This window comes from Aulonocara stuartgranti (genome assembly GCF_965226115.1).
Source record: "Aulonocara stuartgranti genome assembly, chromosome: 7".
Lineage (NCBI taxonomy): Eukaryota > Metazoa > Chordata > Actinopteri > Cichliformes > Cichlidae > Aulonocara > Aulonocara stuartgranti.
The window spans coordinates 55,475,607-55,498,774 of NC_138945.1; the positions used below are offsets into that span (position 1 = coordinate 55,475,607).

The 23,168-nt window shown below is 43.7% G+C and overlaps 2 protein-coding genes across 5 annotated transcripts in view; both read left to right on the plus strand.

The window, feature by feature from the left end:
* The first annotated feature begins 13 nt into the window (after positions 1–13).
* On the plus strand, positions 14–17,816 carry slc25a22a (solute carrier family 25 member 22a). 2 transcript variants are annotated; one of them, XM_082541770.1, is made up of 11 exons: positions 14–88; positions 9,967–10,144; positions 10,247–10,372; positions 10,488–10,543; positions 11,487–11,577; positions 12,195–12,249; positions 12,930–12,990; positions 13,195–13,339; positions 13,427–13,581; positions 13,667–13,742; positions 13,859–17,816. In XM_082541770.1, the coding sequence occupies exons 2-11, from the start codon at positions 10,125–10,127 to the stop codon at positions 14,010–14,012; spliced, it is 939 nt and encodes a 312-aa protein (XP_082397896.1). In that variant the 5' UTR covers positions 14–88; positions 9,967–10,124; the 3' UTR covers positions 14,013–17,816. The 2 variants fall into 2 exon arrangements, with proteins under 2 accessions (XP_082397896.1, XP_082397895.1); XM_082541769.1 differs by having other exon boundaries at positions 15–195.
* A 3,273-nt stretch (positions 17,817–21,089) lies between these two features.
* The window catches only part of syt7a (synaptotagmin VIIa), a 94,837-nt gene continuing 92,758 nt past the window's right edge, over positions 21,090–23,168 (plus strand). Inside the window, exon 1 of one of the 3 annotated variants that reach the window (XM_082539557.1) lies at positions 21,090–21,377. In XM_082539557.1, coding sequence (XP_082395683.1) covers positions 21,344–21,377 — 34 coding nt within the window. In that variant the 5' untranslated portion in view covers positions 21,090–21,343. The remainder of the gene's footprint in view (positions 21,378–23,168) is intronic. The other 2 variants (XM_082539556.1, XM_082539558.1) reach the window with 2 other exon arrangements.

A 23,168-nucleotide genomic window follows, 5' to 3' on the forward strand; every position in this document is an offset into this window, starting at 1 on the left:
TTTCCCTCCCTCCCTCCCTCCCTGCCCGCCTGCCTTCACTCCCACCTCCTCTACCTCCCTCCGCCGGACTGAACCGCTAGTAACGCCGGTAGGTAAACCACTGTGGGTTTCTCAGCTGAAGATACAGAGAGTAAAGGCTTTGATTTCATACCGCAGCACCACCGAGGAGACAGCGGAAGCGGCTCTGTGTGTCTGGTATGTACATAACGGGATGCAGGCAGAGCCTTGCGCTTCTCACCGTCTGGTATCTGACTCACAAAATGTGCCTGTTTGCCTAGAGCCGTTGAAATCTCACCTGGGAATAGGGTAAAAGGCGGCACGTTGAGCTTAAATGTGTAAAACGGCACAGGAGAGATGGGGTATTAGCTTGCTTGAATGTGAGTTTGTCGCGTATTCATGGTCAGTAAATAATTTTCCGTTATGTGGTAAGCCGAGGATTTTGGGGTTTTTTTGTTATCCTGTGCTGGTTTTAAAGATGTTTAGTTCATAGCCGGGCCTATTGCAGACTAACGTTATGTCTGGCCCACCGTTATGAAACAGCGGAATAACCGTTACACCGGTGGTCGGTAATATGCCTTCTCATATTTGGCTCACAAACCGCGCACACAGGTGCAACCGGGGTACGTGCAGTGCTGCAGACAAATGATGGGGTTTGTTTAAATTTTAATGCCTTGAACGCAAATATTAGCTTCTTTGATATTTGGTTATTACGGTAGAAACGGGTCAGAGTCCGTCTTCTGCCGGCTTCTCCTCCATAGTGACGGTGTTATCATGTGGGCTGGGATTGTAGTAGTGAACCCATTTAAACCCACCTACCCTTTTTTTAACTGGCAGAGAAAAGTAAAAGCTGCTCCTCTTTGACTCTGACAAGGCACACGTTGCATCTGGTTAAACGCTAACTTAGGACCACTTCTAGAAAGATCCAGCATTTTAAAGAATCTGCAAAATTAGGTAATGGCATTATTGCTGAAAAGGATACATAACGGAGGCCATTCCCATAGTACCCACTCACTTTACTGTGACTCCTCGCTCTTCCGTCTGGGGCCCCAAACTCCCTTCAGTGCACACATAAGGTAACATTTAGCTGCTGAGTGTGCTGACATGTACATGAAAAACCAGCACGTTTTTCAGATGAACAGCATTTGTAGTGGAGAAGTAGTCCAAACAAAGCATCTTTACTGCTTGAAATAATTCATGAGGTGAGCCACTCTTGAGTATAGGGTGTCATTCCTGTGCTTTCCACTGGATCTATCACACCTGTATGACTGTGATACTCATGACTTGGCATTACATTCATTCAGAAAACTGCAAGTTTTCAGCCTTCCCTGAAAGTACGCTAAAATGTCTAGGCAAGGACCGATAAATATCACTAATGTATGTGCACCGAATGGAGAATGAAGTGTAGTGGTACTGATGGTGGGGGACAGTACTGTAAATTGTAAGCAGATACTTTAAAGCTGAATCTGGACCAACAATAGCATGATTATTCCTTTATCGAGGTTGTAGGAAAGGTGAGATGTAAGCAGAACTGAAGAGACGGGAGAGAAAAGCCCCGTGTGACTGGAAACTGGGCCACAAGGGAGACAGTTGGTGCCAGAGGAGGGACTAAACAACGGCATTCGTTGGCAAAGAAGCGGGTATTTTTTGCAGCCTGAAACCTGTGGACTCTTGGTTCCCATCTCCAGCAGGTGTTTCCAACAATGCATGCTCTGTGTGTCAGTTTTAATGGCCCCAAAGAGCACTGCCACTGACAGAGATGATTTGTGCCAAGATCACAACTCCCACCCCTCCTTTTTGTAAATGGAGATTGCGAGAGAGCTTTCATAAGTAGGCATTAGATTTATAATCCCGATGCAGTAGGGAAGAGGGAGTAGCAATCAGATTTATCTGTGACACCACAAATTTCATCCCTTGTTTCTGCACTTTTGTCCAAAAATAGCCAAAATACAAGCAGCTGATGCTTCATGGTGAAAACAGTAGATGTTGCTTTTAGTGTAGTAAGGAAATTTAAACTCGGTCATCAAATATGCTCTAATATCTATATAGAAGTCAGCCGAATGATAATATGTTGAAGCAGCTTTGCAGTAAACTTAACCGAATTCATAAATTAAAAATGAGGAAAATCTTGTCCCTGGAAGAAACTGGACAGATTGAGTTTATATTAGGTGTGACCTCTGTGCTCTTGCAGCTCAGAAAAGTACTCGACATCTGATAGAGAATTGCAGAAATCCCCTTGTCCCCCTCCTCTCTCCTTGGATGCCTCAGAGTGTGCATCTGATTCATCAGATCATTTCTTGTGAGACAGATGGATCGGTAACAACAGCCTGCGCTGAGCTAATGACGATGGCCTGTTTGACTTTCGTGCGTTTCTGTCTTTTCATCCAACCATAGTCACGTTAGCTGAGCACTTACTACCACTGCACTTTGTCATTGTTGCTGCTTACTTCCTTTTATGCTTCATGCTCAGTCAGCAAGACCTCTATCCTGCTGCCACTTGGGAGAGGAGAAGTAGCCCAGGCTCTGTGGCAGATGAGGGAATTATGCTTGTAGCTGATTTAAATGATAGGAATATCATTTGCATTCTACTTATCTGACATTACTAATGTCACTTGCATAATGATCCAATGTCTTTTCTGTGCTTGCTGCATTATTATTTGAAATATTTGTATTAGATTAAAAAAAAAGGCTTCAGTATGGCACACCTTTGTTAGGATTACGTGGATGGAAGCACTAAATTTCACACATATTTCTTAGGTAGGTTGTTCCCATGTTCTTGTTTCTCTATGGCAGCATTTTTTGTCCCGTTCCTGAAGTGAGAATAGGGGTCAGAAACTCAACTGTTATCTGTCTCAGTCTGAGCCTTGACTCTCTTCGAGGCTGTTAATCAGAAACGTCTAGCGGGTGGTTTTATGGGGCCGGCTTAAGTTGTTCAGCTCAAGGTTCTGCTTGAGTTGCATAATCATGTATTGTTTACTTATGAGTGCTTATCAGTTTCAGTAGTCCAAACTCAAAATATGACCTTAGTGTGAACACTCTCTGTGCGAGTGTGTGTGTGTGTCAGAGAGATGCTTCGAGTCACTTTTACTTGGCTGATTTGATTAAGTTTTCACTTTTGTCTCATTTTTTGCTTTTAAGTTGTTTTCCAGAAGACCTTAGAACTGAAGAAGCTTCTCGGATGAGAGGTGAAACGTCTTCAAGTAACTTAAAGAAGTCCAGAAGCTTTTCTTTGCAAGCTCCTTTGACTTTTCCAGAAGTAATTCACTTCCTTGATCGATAAATCAACATCGTGCCTGCCTATAAAAGATTTTGTTGGCCGCCAAAGAGGAAACCCTGGATTGTAAATGTCTTTTGTTTTTTTAAGTGGGGTTTCATTTACTCAAGCTTAAAATGTAGTTTTGTTTTTCAAATGGCAAATGTTGGAAAATGTTGCTGTGAAGTAAGGTAACACAGACGCTTAGCTTGAACTGTATGTGGATTAAAAGTTCTTGTGTGTACAATGAGCATGAAAAATCCCTGGTTATGTGAACTACAAATGAGGCACCGCTTTGTTATTTTCCGCTTATGCTGTGCAAAGAACAGCATAAGAAGTATGAGCAGTGTCTCTTGCTGTGAACACTGCACACTGGTCCTAGTTGTTTCCACACAGACTCCAATTGTCATGACAAGACAGCGCAGCCACGCTATGGCTAGGGGTCAGATGGATGCTGGAGCAGACATAGCTGTGGCGTGTGGCTGAAGTGAAGTCGACAAAAAAAGCTGCAGGCAGTGTAGAGAAGGAGGAAGATGTCAGTTTCGTGGCTTTCATTTAATATTCAGTCCTGTTACTAACCAAATGTATAGCCACTTTTAAATTCAGCTTATATCCCCACTGCTGGCCGTAGCGTTAATATGCCTATGTTCGCGAGGAAGTCAGCGAGAGAAAAACAAAAGGAGCATGCAGCACAGTGGAAATGTGGGCGCAGTGTCGCTGCTCGGCGAGAAAACAGTTAAAGGAAGATGAGCGATGGAGGTGGGTTGTGAAGTTGCCTGTGTTTGGCTCCAAGGAGCAGTGAGGACAACGCCCAGGCAACAGACACCAGAGACAGCTCGCTGACCTGCTCTAAACCAATTCCCCCCCCCCTTTCTTCCCTCTTCCACCTCTGGAGCAGCTAGCAGGGGCCTCAAGTCCACATCCAAACTAAACACACCAGACTGCAGCTGCATTCGTGCCCTCTGTAAACCGAAACATCACCTCGTGCTGCGAAATGTCTCTGAAAGCGGATCCGAGGAATTAGTGATATTGGTGTTGTGCAACTGTAAGCATTTGTACTTCACTAAGAAGCCCACAAGTCAGCAAAGATCTGAGACGGAAAAGCTGCGTTTGAGAGTCGTGACTCGTGACTGAGGGAAGTGATGGGGGAGGGTTGGTGAGAGGGAGAGAGCAGGAGAGGGAGAGAAGGCAGCGGAGTGCACATGTAGAGGCAGGTTGTGATTGGTGGATGAAGGGGGAGGAGAGAATGAAAGGGGAAATGGGAAGCATCCTTTTAAACTGAAGGCATTCTGTACCAAAAATAGGGTGCATCTTATCCACTGCAGACATATTTTATCTAGGTTTTTTTTTTTTTTTCATAATTACTGTTTTAGCCTGCAGAGGGTTGAGCTTCCTCTATAGCACCTCAGGTTGACAATGAAAGCATGAAAAGCATGGAAAGGCATGAAAACATGAACATTCAAGGACACGCATGCTGCACAGATGTTTGGCTGGTGACAGAGTTGTTTAGCAGTTAGTAATCAGTCTGCATTAATGGCTAAAGCTCTCTCAAATCTACATTTACATTTATGGGATTAGTCTTGCTTTTTCATAACATGTTGATAGTTTTAAGTATTAATGGCACACATTGATTTATTGTCTTTCATCATGTAAAACGAAACACATTTAAGTTTGTCCAGTGTGAAAGAGTTTGTCAACAGGACCTTCTTATGGCAATATAGCTATCAAAGTTGAGGAGACATTTTATCAAACCTCCACTTTTACCAAAGACCTACATTGCTGTGCTAAAGTCTCGAGCCACCCCTCAGGAAATTGGAAATAGATGCAATGGTTTGTGCAGCACAAATGGAAAAACAGTATATTAGGCAAAAACAATTCTAATGAGCCTGAAAGACAATATTTGAGACAAGCAAATCTATTCTTTAATGTAACCTGAACTCAGTCAAGCTTTTTCGTAATGTATTTAAGTAGACTTCAGGAATAGTTCTCCAGGCTTCCTGAAGGACATTCAGAGCTCTTCTTTGGATGTTGGCTGCTTTTGTTACAATCTCAGTTAAAATGATCCCACACTGCTACGATAATGTTGAAGTCCAGACTCTGGGGAGGCCAGTTAATGACTGATAGTGGTTCATTGTGTGTTTTCTACCCAGTTGTGCTTTTACTCCATTGTGATGCTAATTGTGTTCGATCAAAATCTGTCACTATTTTTCTGTATTAATAATTGTATAATTACCCAACACCACTGGCTGAAATGCAGTCCTGAACTATGACAGAGCCTCCACCATGTTTTATAGATGACTGTAGACGCTCTCTGCACCAACTCTCCTAACTTCCTCTGTACATTTTGATGATGATTTGAACAAAAATTGTAAATATGGATTCATCACACCATAAGACCTGTTGCTACTAATTTTCAGTCCAGATCTTGAGTCATTTTGTCATGTTCGCCCTGTTTTCCTTCCATAAGAAGGCCTTGTTAACAGCCACCATTTCTTATGAGGCTTCAGTGATGCTTAGATAGATCAGCTGAAGGGCCAGATGCATGCCACATGTCCTCTGTCAGGTCTTTGCTGGATTTATTTCTAGTTCTTAAGGACATACCTTTTAGATACTGTTCATCAGAATCAGAATCAGAATCGTGTTTATTGGCCAAGTATATGTGCAGACACATACAGGGAATTTGGTTCCGGTAGATGGTGGCTCTCAAGCACAGCAATGTAAATCTCACACACACAAGTGTCTATATATACACATTACACATACATACACAAAGCTATGTAAACCAACTATAAATAACGAATCTAAACTTATATACATAAAATACAGAAATGAATGAGGTGGAATGAATACTACAAAATGTACATAAGGTGCAGTTGCAGTCTGGCAGTGGGAGCAGTGTGACAGGTCAACTGTTAAGAAGGGAGATGGCGAGGGGAAAGAAACTGTTCCTGTTTCGGGTGGTCCTGGTCTGCAGGCTTCTGTACCGTCTGCCAGAGGGCAGCAGATCAAAAAGTCTGTGTGCAGGGTGTGAGGGGTCTGTGATGATTTTCCCTGCCCGTTTCCTGGTTCTTGAGAGGTACAGATCCTGGATGGAGGGCAGGGGGGCGCTGATGTTCCTTTCTGCTGCCCGTACAGTCCGCTGCAGTCTGCTCCTGTCCTGTTTAGTGGCTGCTCCATACCAGACTGTGATGGAGGAGCACAGGACAGACTCAATGACCGCAGTGTAGAACTGGATCAGCAGCTCCTGTGGGAGACTGTACTTCCCCAGTTGTCTCAGGAAGTACATCCTCTGCTGGGTCTTTTTGAGGATGGAGTTGATGTTGGTCTCCCACTTCAGGTCCTGGGAGATGGTTGTACCCAGGAACTTGAAGGTCTTCACAGTTGACACAGGGCTGTCTGATATGGTGAGGGGGAGCAGAGTTGAGGGATGTCTCCTGAAGTCCACTGTCATCTCTACAGTCTTAAGAGTGTTCAGCTCCAGATTGTGCTGACTGCACCAGAGTACCAGCCGCTCAACTTCCTGCCGGTATGCAGACTCATCACCATCTTGAATGAGGCCAATGACAGTGGTGTCATCTGCAAACTTTAGGAGTTTGACAGCCGAGTTATTGGAGGTGCAGTCGTTAGTGTAGAGGGAGAACAGTAGTGTAACTTCTGTAACTTCTGTCGGTGCTGTGCTTTTTTGGAAATCGAAATCTATCTATCTATCTATCTATCTATCTATCTATCTATCTATCTATCTATCTATCTATCTATCTGTCTATCTGTCTATCTATCTATCTATCTATCTATCTATCTATCTATCTATCTATCTATCTATCTATCTATCTATCTATCTAGTGGTGAGAGGACACATCCTTGAGGGGCACCAATACTGAGGGACCGGGTTTCAGAGGTGATCTCCCCCAGCCTCACTTGTTGCTTTCTGTCTGTCAGGAAGCTGGTGATCCACTGACAGGTAGCTGGTGACACGCTGAGCAAGGAGAGTTTGGAGGAAAGAAGTTCAGGCACAATGGTGTTAAAAGCCGAACTAAAGTCCACAAACAGGACCCTGGCATAAGTTCCCGGGCGGTCAAGGTGTTGCAGGATGTAATGCAGCCCCATGTTCACTGCATCATCCACCGACCTGTTTGCCCGGTAGGCAAACTGCAGAGGGTCCAGCTGGTGGCCTGCAATGTCTTTCAGATGGGCTAACACCAGTCGTTCAAAGGATTTCATGACCACAGACGTCAAGGCGACAGGTCTGTAGTCATTCAGTCCTGTGATGGTGGGTTTCTTGGGAACAGGGATGATGGTGGAGCGTTTGAAGCAGGAGGGAACTTCACACAGCTCCAGGGATCTGTTGAAGATGCGAGTAAAGATGGGAGCCAGCTGTTCAGCACAGGTTTTGAGGCAGGAGGGTGAGACGCCATCTGGTCCGGGGGCTTTCCTGGGCTTCTGTTTCTGGAATAGTCGGCTCACATCCTGAGTGTGTATTCTTAGTTTCAGGGAGGAGGAAAGGGGGGTGAGAGGTGTGGTGGAGGTCGTTGAGTCTGGATTGGAGAGGGTGGTGGTGGTCGTTGAGTCTGGATTGGGGAGGGTGGGGGTGGTCGTTGAGTCTTGATTGGGGAGGGGCAGGGTGAAGGGGGGAGAGGTGGAAGGTGTGTTGGGGGTCAATGTCTGAAGCAATGTCCCTGGGGAGGGGAGGGTGGGGCGTGGGAGTCTGTCCGTCTCAAACCTGCAATAGAAAGTGTTTAACTCGTTGGCCAGGTCTTTGTTTGCTTCAATAGTGGGTGGGGGGCGTCTGTAGCTGGTGATTTCCTGCAGGCCCCTCCACACTGACGCAGGGTCGTTGGCTGAGAGCCGTTCTTCCAGCTTCTGGGAGTAGATCCTTTTAGCTGCTTTGATCTCCTTGGTCAGTGTGTTCCTGGCTTGCTTGTACAGGACCCTGTCACCACTTCTGTAGGCGTCCTCCTTGGCCTTACGAAGATGTTGGAGTTTAGGAGTGAACCATGGTTTATTGTTGTTGTATGTGCAAAAGGTCTTTGTTGGCACACACACGTCTTCACAGAAACTGATGTATGATGTCACAGTGTCCGTGAGCTCATCTAGGTTCTCAGATGCAGCTTCAAAAACAGTCCAATCAGTGGAGTCAAAACAGTCCTGCAGTTCCTGCTTTGCTGCGTTAGTCCACTTCTTCACAGTTTTGACTACAGGCTTGGCACGTTTGAGTTTTTGCCTATAAACTGGAATAAGATGGACCATGCAGTGATCAGAATGTCCCAAAGCTGCCCGGGGCACAGAGCGATAGGCATCTTTTAGAGTGGTGTAGCAGTGATCCAGTATGATGTTGTCCCTGGTGGGGCAGTCTATATGCTGTCTGTATTTAGGGAGTTCGTAGTTTAGGTTTGCTCTGTTAAAATCCCCAAGAATAATTGTAAAGGAATCCGGGAATTTCCTCTCCAGGGTAGTAATCTGGTCAGCCAGCTCGCACAGTGCGTTGTTCGCGTTGGCCTGTGGAGGGATGTAAACTCCGGCCAGCATGAAGGAAGAAAACTCCCGCGGTGAATAAAAAGGTTTACAGTTGATGAAAAAACTTTCCAAGTGTGAGCTGCAGTGTTTCTGTAACACTGTGACATCAGTACACCAACCTTCATTAATGTAGAAGCAGACTCCACCACCCTTTGTTTTCCCTGAGAGCTCTGTTTCGCGGTCCGCCCGGTGAAGTTGGAAGCCCGGCAGATTTAAGACAGCGTCTGGGACTCGCTCACTGAGCCAGGTTTCAGTGAAGCAGAGGGCAGCAGAGCGTGCAAAGTCCTTGTTAGTCCGGTTTAAGAGCAGTAATTCGTCGACTTTGTTTGGAAGAGAGCGGAGATTCGCGAGGTGAATGGAGGGGAGTGCCGTGTGGAATCCTCGCCGACGTAGTTTCACCAGCGCACCGGCGCGACTCCCCCGTCCACGTCTTCTCCAGGAGCCACAGAGAGCTGCTGCGCCTCCAACTAAAATCTCCAAAAAACTTTCCGGGTTTGTGAAAAATGGATAAGAACTATAGTGAGATGACTGCCTGATGTTAAGCAGTTGATCTCTGGAGAAAGTGATGTGGTCTGAGTGACCAAAAGCGCAGAAAATAAACAAAAACAAGAAAAGTGCGAGAGAGCGCAGTACCGAGGCTGCCATCCGCGGCGCCATCTTGGAAATAATTCATCTGCTGTAGATAGCTTTTTTTAGGCCTGCATCTTCTTCTTTCTTTCCCCACTTGAGATGTGCTTTTTTAAAAAGTTTACCTGGGTTAGAGTGGAAATATTTATGCTCGTCTGTGAACTGTGGGATATACAGAGCATAATGAAGTATCCACAGACACCAGGACTGTAGAGTGTCACCGCCCATCTTTCACCAAAGCTTAAAAACCCATTTTTTGGTATATTGACTTTCCATTGCATGCATTTACATAATTTTCATCTCATTTTTGAAAGCACTAAACAAACAGAATAACCTTAATAGGAAGGTTTGCAAAACCTATGGCAGATTTTTAGTTTCAATGCATTTAATATAAGTTGCTTTGAGCAGAAGCATGCATATATATTTATACTTGTTGCCGTAACTTGCTACCAAAGCAAGTCCATGTTGTAATATTTGTAGAGGTGACATTGCTTCATGGTAACCTTTGAAACTTTTCTCATTCGGGCGACTTCATGACAGTGATAGATGGGACCGGTTCTTTTTCTGTTTCTTTACAGATATCCCCTAGCTTGACCTGACAACAGCTGGAACAAGTCAAGTGGACAGAAGATAGTCCCGCTACATAATCCCACCCGGACAGCCGAACACTACTCTTAACAACAAACCAGCCGGTTAGCAGACGCATTAAACTTTGACCAGTCAGGGCTTCAGATAAATGGCTGACAAGCAGATCAGGTAAGGTTACAGAGGTTTGGAGCTGTGGCTTTGTTTTTAATCTAGTGACCATCCACATTTGATATTTTTGTCTTTGTGTTTATGGTTGTTACCTTCATCCAGTTTGCCTGCCAAATTGATCAATGGGGGGATCGCTGGCCTAATCGGAGTGACCTGTGTGTTTCCCATTGACCTGGCCAAGACTCGGCTCCAAAACCAGCAAAATGGATCTCGCCTTTACACTAGCATGTATGACTTTCTTTTCTTTTTCCAGCTTTAATCCACAGTAGCCTTGTGTAGTGTCACTCAGCCTATCAGGCAGCTCTTCAACTGACATACCACAACTGTTGTGCTTGTGTTACAGGTCAGATTGCCTTATTAAGACCATTCGGTCAGAGGGATATTTTGGGATGTACAGAGGTAAAGTGAAGATTTTTGACTTTGTATGTGATTAATGTGCAAACTCATTTAAATATAAGATAATCATTTTTCTAACCTGTGTAAGCTTGTGTGCTTGAAGCACCTCCTGTTATGCGCGTATCAAGTCTGTTTGGTGTTCACTTAAACAATGTTTTAATAGTTGATGCTTTTTAGTGTAGTTGGCAGGGACATGGATATCTGCACAGAGCACAGAGCCTCACATTCACCCTCTGATGATGAAATTTATGTCACTCAGACCTAAGTGTATCTTTGCATTCTGCAGATGTGGAAAGTCTAACATGAGATAACATGGGGAGTGGTGGTTTTTCATGTGTCTTTTTTAAGACACAGTTTTAAGAAACATAGATTTCCCTTTATTAGTTTTTACGTAGTTTTTTTTATTGCTCCAAGAATATAAATCCCATGTGGCAAAATAAGAACGACACAACAACCAATGACAGTCACACACATGAGTGAATAACAGTCACTCTTACAAAGGACAAAGGGAAACTGAGGCTATAGATACACACATGAGGTAATCAGGGAAGTGGAAACACTAGGGTAACAAGAAACGGCTAAAACTAATTAAGACAATAACAAAGGAAGTCAAACCTACAACAAGGCACAAGAGGAAATAACTAAGAAGGGAGTCACCTGACAGAGATGAAGATTTAAAAAGTTACAGGGGATGCTGGGAACGCTAGACTAAACAAGATCAAAATATAAACACTTTTAAATACCAGTGGAAACCAGGTTACAGTAGTAACATGTACTAAAGGCTAAACATACAGCCATTACAATAATCAAGAAAAACCTGGTACACAAAGTTAAACAACAACAAAACTCACAAACTGTAGAGAAAAAAGAGACTACTTAAATACTTATTTTTTTCTTCTTCTTCTTTGTGTCTTACTTTCCTTCTCTGCCATTCTTATCCTCTCAGGAGCTGCCGTGAACTTAACGCTAGTCACACCGGAGAAAGCCATCAAATTAGCTGCAAACGACTTCTTCAGGCATCACTTCTCCAAGGATGGGTGAGAAATGAAAGTGCTGACAGGCAGATTGACACTTGCCCACTCCTCTAATTCCCACTGTACTTAACTGGCGTGTTTACTAGCATATAACCTGACATGTTAGCTGTCTTTAGTGTCACCAAGGCTCCAGCTAATCCCCCATTTTCTGTCATCTTCTCAGAGGCACCGAGCACTTCACGCTGGCTTGTTAACTGTTTGGTTTCTAAATACAGAGTTACATGTACGTGTGAAATATAATTGGCACACAGTGGAATCACATTACATGCGCCAAAAACCGATCACAGTGCGCTGCTGAATAAAAAAGTACCTGTTATCCACCATGAGCACTGTCTGTGCAGACAACCCTGGAGCTCTCTGGGGCATCCGTCTCCATCGCTATGGAGACAAACATGTAGGCTGATGAATGATTGACTTGTCTGGCCCACCTGCTCGCCTTGTGAATTATTAATCTGCCCTTGTGCTTGACATGTTGATATGGAAGACAAAGATTAGCATCACCAGCACTAGTGGTTACAACTCCTTTTTCGAGGACTGTGGAAATGAAGTTGTCTGGCTCTCACACTGTCAGTCTAGTGTCTGCTTTAATCTGATCGCGCTTTTACCTTTTGCTTCTCCAGAAAGATTACTCTGTTCAAAGAGATGTTGGCCGGTTGCGGTGCAGGTACATGCCAGGTGAGTGAGTGAGGCGCTTCTTTAATTGCATCCTCCTGTTCTCCATCTGGAACACCCAGCTTTAACACTGCCAGTGTCAGATCACATCCAAACTACTGGACCTCATTTGTCTCTGCCTACAGCTGGAATTAACCACAGCCACCTTTAAATGAGAGGTGGTAGTCATAAAACATACTTGGGAGTTTCTCACTGCAGATAGTGTTATCTGTGATCTGAATGTGACCTGTAATATTCCTTTTTAGTGAATGATTTCTAATCACTGAGATGCTGTCCCGTTAGCGGGCTATACTCTGGCAGCTAGACGTGAGTGCTCAGATAAGACTCTGTGAGAGTGCTCAGCCATGTGCGCTGAGTGAGTGAGTCAGAAGGAAATGCCTGTTGTCAATGAGGCCAAAGGCTTCAAGCCCGAGGAATGTGATTAGATTAAGTGTAGCAGACCTTGGATTAAGATTGCAGCTGAGAACATGACCATCTCACCCTTAATCCAGTTAACTAGTTACTACTGTGTGGATTAGAGAGGAAAACAAGAGTTGGCATTTAACTAATGGATGAAATTAGATTTACACTGCATTTGTTTTGTTCCCCCCTCCACTCTATTAATCAGTCGTTTCAGATTAATTTGTTCACAGTCTGTAAATGTTGACAGTTTATGTGAAACCTTTATTTTGCTCTAATTGTAGGTTATTGTCACAACTCCTATGGAGATGTTGAAAATTCAGCTCCAAGATGCTGGGCGGATTGGTAAGAGGAGATCTAATCTAGCAAATACTGCGTTGTTTGTGACATTGTGTAGTAACAGTGGCCTCATGTGGTCACGTCAGAGATGACAACAGTTTTATCTTATTGTCTTTTTTTCTGTTACAAATCCAAAATGTTTGTTCATGTATACCTGCTCTTAGCATCGAGTGCTTGAACTTTTCTTTTAATGTTCCCTGCAATTTGTAGCTGCTCAAAGGAAGCTGATGCCAGAGACAGTGGCAGCAGGTACCGTGGAGACGAAATCCCCGACAGCCATGCAGATAACCAGACAGTTACTGAGGGAAAAGGGCATTGCTGGGCTGTATAAAGGCCTTGGTGCCACGCTGCTCAGGTAAAACAGATTTGGCAACTGTACTTTTGTAGTTTTAGTGAATTTCTCAGAACTTACTGTCATGGTTTTATTTCTCTGATTTTATAGGGATGTTCCATTCTCTATTATCTATTTCCCCCTTTTCGCCAACTTGAATAACTTTGGAAAAAGAGGCGCAGAGGGCCCTGCTCCTTTCTATGTTTCGTTTATATCAGGCTGCGTTGCGGGAAGCACAGCAGCTGTGGCTGTAAACCCCGTTGATGGTGAGCAGTGGCACTGAGAACACTGTTTCTGCAGTCTTTGCACTGATGTTTGATGTTATACTCACCTGAACTCACTGTGTTGCAGTTATAAAGACTAGACTGCAGTCGCTGACCCGAGGGAACACAGAAGACACGTACGCTGGAGTGACTGACTGCATCAGGTGACCTAATTATGCTTTTACAGCACATGCAAAGTGCTATGTACAGTCACCCGCCATGTCTGCCGGTGCTGGATGTGTTTTTGGGTTAATCCTATGTTTTCCTGTTTGTTCCCCAGGAAAATCATGCGTAACGAGGGTCCATCAGCCTTCCTGAAGGGAGCCTACTGTCGAGCCTTGGTTATCGCTCCTCTGTTTGGCATCGCCCAGGTGGTCTACTTCCTGGGCGTGGGTGAATTTATCCTCAGCTTCTTGCCTAAAAAAGACAAATAAGGAGCACCTCCTTTCTGCCTTTCCCTCCCATAATGCATTACACCAACTTCGCGAAGATTCATCCCATACCGAGAGAAGTTTGTGATGGGTCCGAGCGTGACCATTAGTACAGATTGTTTTTTTGTGTTGAATGTGTTCAAATCATTCAGGAGGGAGCCTTAGTTTGCCAAGCTGCCTATGGCGGCACAAAAAAAAATCCAGTTGGCAGGTTTAGCCAGCTCTCTGGAAATAAAGCCACAAATATCAGCTTGTTTTAAGTTTGAAAAAGAATATCACTTTATAATTACAACATTGTACTTATCTTTTTGAATATGATTGTTAAAGTTTTAAAGCAGATGTACTGCCCTCGGTTGCTGCAGTTCTGCCACCCTACAGTACCAAATTTTAGTCTTTAAGTGACAGATGAAATCTTACCAGTTGGTTTGAAACTATAAATTATAAATGATGATGATCAGATTAAAAATAAATGCACATTCCTTACTTAGGCAAGTAGAAGAATATTAGTCCTGTAAAACAAAAAAAAAACAAATCAAAAACACAACCTTCCCTTAACCTTATGTCTTAAAAGGTAACACACAACGAGTTACAGTAACACAGGCCTCTGTTTCAGACAAAGACCGAGGCAACTTGTTGATGTGATACCAGCACAATCGCTATGATCTTTCCATAGGAGCCACATCCCTTCCTGTAAGTGGTTGTAATGAACCCAGCCATTCAGCTCTGAGCACACTTTGATTGCCATGGCTTTTTAAGTAGATCAGGTTCCATCTGATGCGTTGCACTACCACAATGGTTCAACTGTTGGCCCCCCTCCACTACGACTATAGCTTTGTTTCGTGGATGCACACTGGACTGAAGCACCAGTGTGAGAATCGGTGCTCAACTACAAACTACATGCGTAAACTTTGTTTGAACTTTGACGGAATCACAAAACAGCTGCGCCCTCACGCCTTTTTATGGGTCAAGCGTATCGCACTCCTGCCCACACCCCAATCACTGATGTCACAGCGGGGGTTTAGTTAGCCTTTGTCAGGCGACCGAAAACACCTGCTGTGACATCACTGATTGGATTGCGACCTAAAGTGCAGCAAGCAGTTTTCTGCCACGCGTGATGCACGGTGGATTCAGACGGACAGCATTGCTGTGAACACTAAATGAGCTGAAAGTAATTCTAATGGAAAGCCAGATTATTAGTAATTATTGATGCTAACAAACGGTCAGACCTCACCTCCTGAGATTTATGAATACAGTCATCCATTGTGGAGCCAGCAAGTCCAGAGCATTTCATCCTCACATCAGATACAGACCAAATTATTTTTGTTTACAGATGAGTTCATATTCAGTTTGAATTCTTTATCCAAACTTGAATTCAATGGCAGGACCCAAAGAGCTAAAAATCCTTTGGATATCAAAAAATCACACTAATGCGTTCTCAGTGCAGTCGATGATTTTTTTTTTAACCAAACATCTGTTTATTTGCTTTAGAGGGTTTTGTTTGCTTTAAGCTGCGAGGGAAAGCAGCCCTGTTGTATCTCGTTTATGCATCACGACACTGAAGCGCTGCCATTGGTTTATCTCACCGGAGATCAAGGTGACTTTGAAGTGTATTATTCCAATCACATTCCCTCCTTGTTCCCACCATTCAAGCAGCTCGTCAACTGCACTGTTGCACTGTAGATACACGATGCAACTTTTCAGTGTATTTAATTTGTGGGAGTGAGCTTTATTTATCGATATTCCTTTCTGTGGGCAGTATAGCACTATGTATTTGTGTGTTGTTTTTCTTTTCCTGTGTCAAAGTGTCCACCTTAACTATATTGTAAACATGCAGATGATATGAACTTGACGTTTTAGGATTTATTGTTTGTTTTGTAAATGATGGCTTTTTTGCACACCTACCTCTCCAGCTCCCCTGTCAATTCATGTTGTGGTGATTTTTATGTTTTATGATGATGTGGACATATCGAATGAAGGAATATTAACGCCGGACACATCATATGAACTTAAATGCAACATTTTAATGAGATTTTTTTCTTAAATGTTTGCAGTGGGAAACATTAGTGTCGTTTTCTTTTTTTTTCTTTCTTTTTTTTCTTTTTGGAGGGGAGGGGGAGGCATTTCTGCCTATTGCCTATTGCTATTGTTTAAGTGTGGGTCAGCCTGTTTCATCAGCTAGGACCAAATGAAGCATCGGTGATAGAGGGAAGTGTCTTTTGTTTTAAGTTAACGACTCGCAGAAATGCTTAAAGAGTTCTAAAAATTAAATGTGAAAGCCGACAGAGACCTGCTGGCATCGGACGGTAAAGAAAATCTGTCTGTTTTGAATGGTGCTTCTTTCATGAGGTGGCTGCAATATGACAGTGGCTGCACTAACGACCAAGGCCACACTGACTGAATCACTTCGAGCTAATCTCAGCGTTATCAATGTCTTAACTGAAAGCCATAGGTCAGTGAGGGACATCATCTGGCACCTCCAGCCATGTCGGCAGATAATAAGATGGCCCGTCTGCTCACGTGAGCTTGGCTTCATAAAGTACCGCTGTAATTTTTCTTTTTGTTTTTCTTTTCCACATTCCAAGTTCATTTCGTATTTGCTGTTATTGTCATCACAATGCCTACGTTTGTCTCGTCCAGATTTCCTTTAAAAGCCCACCCCTCCCTCGTTGCTCTCGGATCGTTCTCATCTGTTTTTTTGCCCGAACTTTGAACACACTGTGCAAGTCAATTTTCTTTAAACCCTGCTGTGAATTTAAACTGACCTTGTGCATTAGGTTTTTTGTGTGTATGTGCGTGCGTGTCTGACGGTGTAGTGGTGTAGTTGATGTGTAGTTGTTAGTGTGACACCGCGGTATTTTTCTCTTGATTCTCTTGATTGTCGGTCCAGTGCCCTCCCCCCTCCCGTTCTTTCTATCTGTTGCCCTCCTCTGCCATCCAATCTGTCCAGCATCTGTCGCCAGGGTGCGGGCTAACACAGAGGAGCTTTTAAAACACCAAATGTACGACCCGGAGTGTATACAATCAAAGAAAGCACAAAGGATCATTAGGCACAAGAGACCCGCTTTGGATACTCGAAATCTTGGAAATCCATCTGCTGCTTTTGCAGACGTGATTTAAAAGTCTTGATTTATTTCTTTGCAGAAGTCTTGAATGAAATGAACATGCTAGCTTATGTATGTCTGTAAAACTGGATCCATAGGGCTGAGACAACAGGTCGTTATAAGAGACCCAACGTGATGGTGTTCACTACGTCAGCCGTCACCAGTTATCCACAAATGTATATCTCGTACATATTCTAAACGAATCTAATATAAGAATGTAATGTAGGTGAGATGTATTATGAATATAGTGAAGAGTTTATTACGTTTTAATCTAAAGATTTGTGCTTTACACATTCACCGAGAAATTTCACGAACCAGCTCACTGATATGCAATAAGTAAAGCCACACACACACACAGAGACTCAGTAGGAAAAAAGTAAACGCTGAACACCATCTGTCAGTCACAGGAAACACAGTGTATGAATAATGCAGCTGGGGGGACCTTGGAGGCCTTTTGGGGGGTCTGAGCTCATTTCACGGCCTCTGTTCTCTTCCTCCAAGAGGAATTGTGCATTATAGCACTTTAGAAATCGAGGACCCCCCACCCCCGCTGTCCACCTACAAAGTCTCTCTGTGACATAGAGGGTGTTTATGAATATGTGGTGAATGACACGGTTGTCTTAGACATGGTTTACAATGCAATGGAAAATAAATAAATTGTGTTCCCTGTCACAATTCGCTGTTAAATAAACTCACTGTCCTGAAATCTCCTGTTGTGGTTGTCTGTGTGCTGAGTGTCACACTTTTTCCAACTCTCATTATTGTGGTCCAGCGGTCGTCCGAGAGAACACAGAAGAACTGACACAGCGTTTTGTTTTGTTTTTTCACGTGTAATAGTGCTGTGAAGACTAAACAGTAGGGCTATGTTTTGAAGACTACAAGGATGACATTGTGGCTCCTCGGGGCACGGGTGCAGCTGTGACTGCTGTTATGGTTTTTGCCCGATGAAGCCACCAGGTGTCAGTGTGGGGTCGCAGTAGAGCTGTGGTCCTCTAGTGGGAGTGGGAAGAGAGCAGAACAGCGCCTTATACTACAGGTGTATGCTAAGCTGGGGTGGTGTGGTAGAAGATCACGCGCTCCCATCTCACTCACTGTTTCAGCTTTCTTTTGTTAGTCTCTTACAGCTGTGGCAGACCTTATAGGCAGCTGAGCCTCTTTTACCTGAGCTCTTTGTGGTTGCACTCGCTGAATAAGGTCTATGTGTTTAGAACTTGCATGATAGGAATAAGTGCATTTTCTTGTGCAATTTAGCCTAATGTTTGGGGTTTAGGATTCCTGCTTGTGTCAGCAGAACATATTCATTATTAATCCCTTGCTGTTTGCAATGAATTTAACATTTTGTTCATGGCATTAGTTCTCTGGGTGCTATTTTGCAGCAGCCTGCAGCATTATTACATCATAGCACTTTCATACAGCCCTGCATGCACACCACACACACCCCGCTCTCTCTTTTTCTGTATGTCTTTGTCTTTGATCTTATTTAGGCAGAGTTAGATTTCACATTGAAAGCTGTTCCTCTCTGAGAGACTCCTTTCCTATCCACTCCAGTGTTTACACGCACAGCAGATTAGCTGAAGGCTCATTTTACCACAATGACAACACTTTGAAATACAGAAATAAGCACCAGCTGCTGTTCTTTTCCTCACTCGAGTCCTTTTCATGTGTCATGACTAAAGCTTTCCACCGTGAACTATTATTAGCCTTTCCTGCTTTCTAACAAGAGGATGGGAGAAGGTGGAGGAAGAGGTGGTCTAAGTTGGGCTTAATGGGAAAGGATGATGAAGGAAAGAGGAAATCAGAGGTGGAGACAGCAGAGGACCATCTACAGAAGGAGCAGAGAGCCGGAGGAAGGGAGGGGATGACGGTGATGTGTATATAGGTCACTAAATCAATGGGAATCAGGTTTTTGAAGGGGAGAGAAGGGGGTATTTATAGATACCAGTGGAGACAGATGCATCAGTGACAGGCACAATGCTGCTTGGAGCACAGGGGCGGGGGGTGGTGGCTGCGGCGTGGGGCAGGGGGTGCGAATAGACTGTGGTCAAATTAGCCTGTGGAGAATTCTCCTAACAAATGGCAAAAAGATTCTCAGGTCGTGAACAAATAGCACGAAGCGCAGTGGAAAACAAAATATAATCAAATGGAAATCACTGCAGGACGCTCTGAGCAAATGACCTTCGCAGCTCTATTGACAAAACGCAGGCAAACAGTTAGTTGAGGTATTGCAAATGCACACAGCATTTGCATCTACAGTACAGCTCTTCTCATATCCTATTGAATTTCTAATCTGTGATATCAGAGGGCCACGTGACGGAATAGAATATTAGCTTTCTATTTTGCAGACTTGTGTGGGTAACATTCACATTTATTACTCAGGCGATCTGAGAGTCTCTGATAGTCTGTGAAGTACAATAACATACCGCAGGAGACGCTGTCAGAATTTCACAGCAGAGGGAATTGATGACCAGTGTCCATTTTAATGATAATTTGTTTTCAGATTTAATGCCATGGATTAATTGAACTACTTCTATTTTTTTTTACAACATCTACTGAGTGGCAAATGTTATGATGTGGGCTCTATGGTTTAGTTTTAATAACTGTCATGACTTATCCCATTTATTTTATAATGCTCTAGCTTCATGCGACAGGAAGTTCCAGCACAAATTGGAAATTTGCTCATAGAAAGGGAAAAAAATAATTGAAAATGTTTTAATTTGCTTTCTAACTGGCTTTTTCTAGAACTAAGTCAAGGTCATGGACAAACTGTTCCTTCACCACTTCCTGGGCTGCCAATGGGTGATGTAAGGCAGGCTGAATACCGAGTGGTAAAATAACCGACATCTCATTTCTGCATCTAATATAGGGATAGTCGTCACATCACCTTGCATCAAAAAGTGACAGGGGAAGCACCCAATGACTCCAAGAAAGCCCTCAGTCTGCCCGGGGCCTAATGATGCGGTCGGCAAACTCATGCAGGATACCCTCTTGCATGAAATACTATACAACGCGGGGATATGGATATGAGGCAGGTGGGGTGAAGTGACAGGGCCAGATGGGTTTCCAACTTTTCTCGCATCATATCAGTGTTAGGTGGTAGTGAAGCACTGGGTTTTACAAATTGATCCATTAAAATGTGTCATTCAGACAGTGTGCCGAGTACATGAGCGCTGCCATTGGTTTGTCTTTATTAATTAAAGACAATTAATTAAAGACTGGTGATTCCACTCCACTATTATCATATCATTTTTAAGAAATGCACTTTTAATATTCAACATTTGTTTGGATATTTAAATAGTTATTTAGTAATGATTAGCATCACTGTTGATTAAATATTTACTTATAACTTTTTTTTTTTCGAGTCACATGTACTCATGTAAACAAATTACATGGAAAATTAACATGTGATCAGATTACTTAAAGTCAGCATTTTGGGCATGACCTTTTTCCTGAGTGGATCAAATCAGTTAATGTTGGCATCAACGAACAAAAGCTTGAACTCTACTGGAGAAGGAGACAGTTTTGCTTGATAAATAGCTTAAATGAGGATTTAGTTGTCAGCTAATCATTTCAGCTGCATTTTACATGCACAACCTATGGCCATTCTAATAAAAGAATCACTGGGCATTTACATTTTTAACGCATTAATCTTCTGATTAAAAGAGAAGCTAAAGACTGAAATGAACGCAGGATTTTGCTTGTAATTTGGTACCTTTACACAGTTAAAAGCTGTTTAAACCAAAGAGTTTTCCAAATTAACCTGTGCAACATGGTTACAAGCCCTGCCTAAATAAGTCTCCATCGGTGGGCTGTGACTGCACTCCCCTTTACGCGCACAGGCACATTTTTAAATATGATAAACATATGCAAAGCAAGCGAAATTATAAAAAAAATCACACGTGGCAGACTTCTTAACACTGCTGCAAAAGTCACTTTCCCCATTTTGTCCTCTGAGCCACAGCGCACAGTGGTTATTAGAGAGAGAGAGAGAGAGAGAGAGAGAGAGAGAGAAGGAGGCAGGGAGAGGAAGAGAGGGAGGGAGGGAGATAGTGAGAGTCTCAAACTGGTTAGCCTACCTATCCACTAGGAGGAGAGAGGAGAAGCTGTTGAGGAGAGCAACAAAAACAATAAACAGCTACTACTACGAAATCACATCAGCGGAGCTCACGGTACGCGCCGGAGGAGTACGCAAACAAATACCTGCGATCGCGTTTGCCTCGGAGTGAAGTAACAGCCATGTATCTGAACAGGGAAGAGGACAATAGCAAAGGTAAGATCCCGTCAAGAATTGTGCCCCTCTGTGCGGAGGGAGAGAGCGTCCTGTGACAGTTTCAAGGTGTTTCATTTCTGACCCGCTGCTTCCTTTTGAGGTGACTGGCACGAAAAGGTGGTGGTGTTAGGGAATGAGAGAGGGGGGTGTACCCTCCCGCCATCCCCAACCTCCTCGTTAACGTAATTCTTCTGAACAAGCCCCATCTCATCCTTTGGCATGGACCGGGGATGCTGGTGAGAAGTGTGGGCTGTCATTATGTAATATCTGTGCAGTTAATTGCCTCCTAGGAGAATCTTTAGCCCATTCCTGCATTTCTACCAGTGCACCATTTGAACCATCAATTGTGAACCTGTTGTAAGCACATCTACTTTGTCATATGCATGGATTTGCCAGCGTGCATTGCGTTGTGTTGTTGGAGCTTTCGGGACATTTGCAACAGCTACTTAATAAGGGCAGCATAACACAAGGTCAAAGCCCTTAGCTACAGTGAAACCTGTGTGCATGTAGATGTGTATTTATGGTGTGCCTGACATCCTGCAAGAAAAAATAAATTACTAATGGGCTGCAGCTTATTGCTTAACGGGGAGAGACAACCGTGCAGCCGCTAGAGGGTTAAAGAGGGTACAAAGGAGGAATATTTGAGTAATCTCTCCCACGTGTTTTTGAGGCGTGATTTCTTCTCTCGTCGGGTGCCCAGAAGCACACTCGACTCGCGTCCCCTGCCGTCACCAGCAAGCATAAATATAACTCTCCCGGGCTGAGAGGTAATGCTAATTACCACCTAAATCTTCAGGTTATACGGAAATAACACCTGCTGCTTTTTTTTTTTTTTTTACCGAGGACAGGGCTAGGGGGAGTGGCGGGACGTGCTGAGAGGGGTGGTGGTGTAAAAAGAGCAAAAAAAAAAAAAAAAAGAAAAAGAAAAAGAGAAGAAGAAGAAAAAAGAAGCAGAGTGGGAGGGCCCGTTTTTTGTTCATTTCCCTGTAATGCGAGATAATGTGATCCCCAGCACACATGCAAGGACCACAACACGATGTACTGTACGGGGATGTGTGGCAGCAGCATCGGCAGCACCACTGGGGACGGAGAGAGATGCTGGCTTTAGAAACAATGATGCAAGTGAGATCAGCGAATAAATGCGGTGTCAGAAACAGCAGAAATATGGGCTTGATTACACAGCACCCCCCCCCCCCCCCCAACCAACACACACACACACACACACACACACACACACACACACACACACACACACACACACACACGCCCACGCCTCAGAAAAAACCTTCAACACTAGACACTTTGGGGGAACCTGAGAAGACTGAAGCACATTTAAAGTGATGTGTCTCCAGAATAAAGAGAACTGATGATAAGTCACAGTAAAGCAATGTACCCCCCCCCCCCCCCCCCCTCAAAAAAGTCAAGGGGTTCCAATAGGGTACAAAAACATGTCGGTTTTTTTTGGGGGGGGGGGGGGGGGTCATCTCACCTCTTTAAAATTCACACTGATGCAACAAAATTCACTGTTTTAATTATTCTTGCTGACATTCGCGTGGAGGGTTCCCAGTTGAGTGTGAAGCTGCTTAAGCATGCAAAACTGGACTGGACATGACTTTAGTGGCCAAACCTATTGGCACCCACTGGTGAGTTTGGACCCTTTTTGGGGGGGTGCCTAAGCACATCTGAATTTCATCATAGCACAGCACAGGTTACAGCTAAAAGCAACTCTATTACTAATGTCCAGATATATAAAGTGGCACTAAGACTTTTTAAAATTGCTTAAAGTACAAT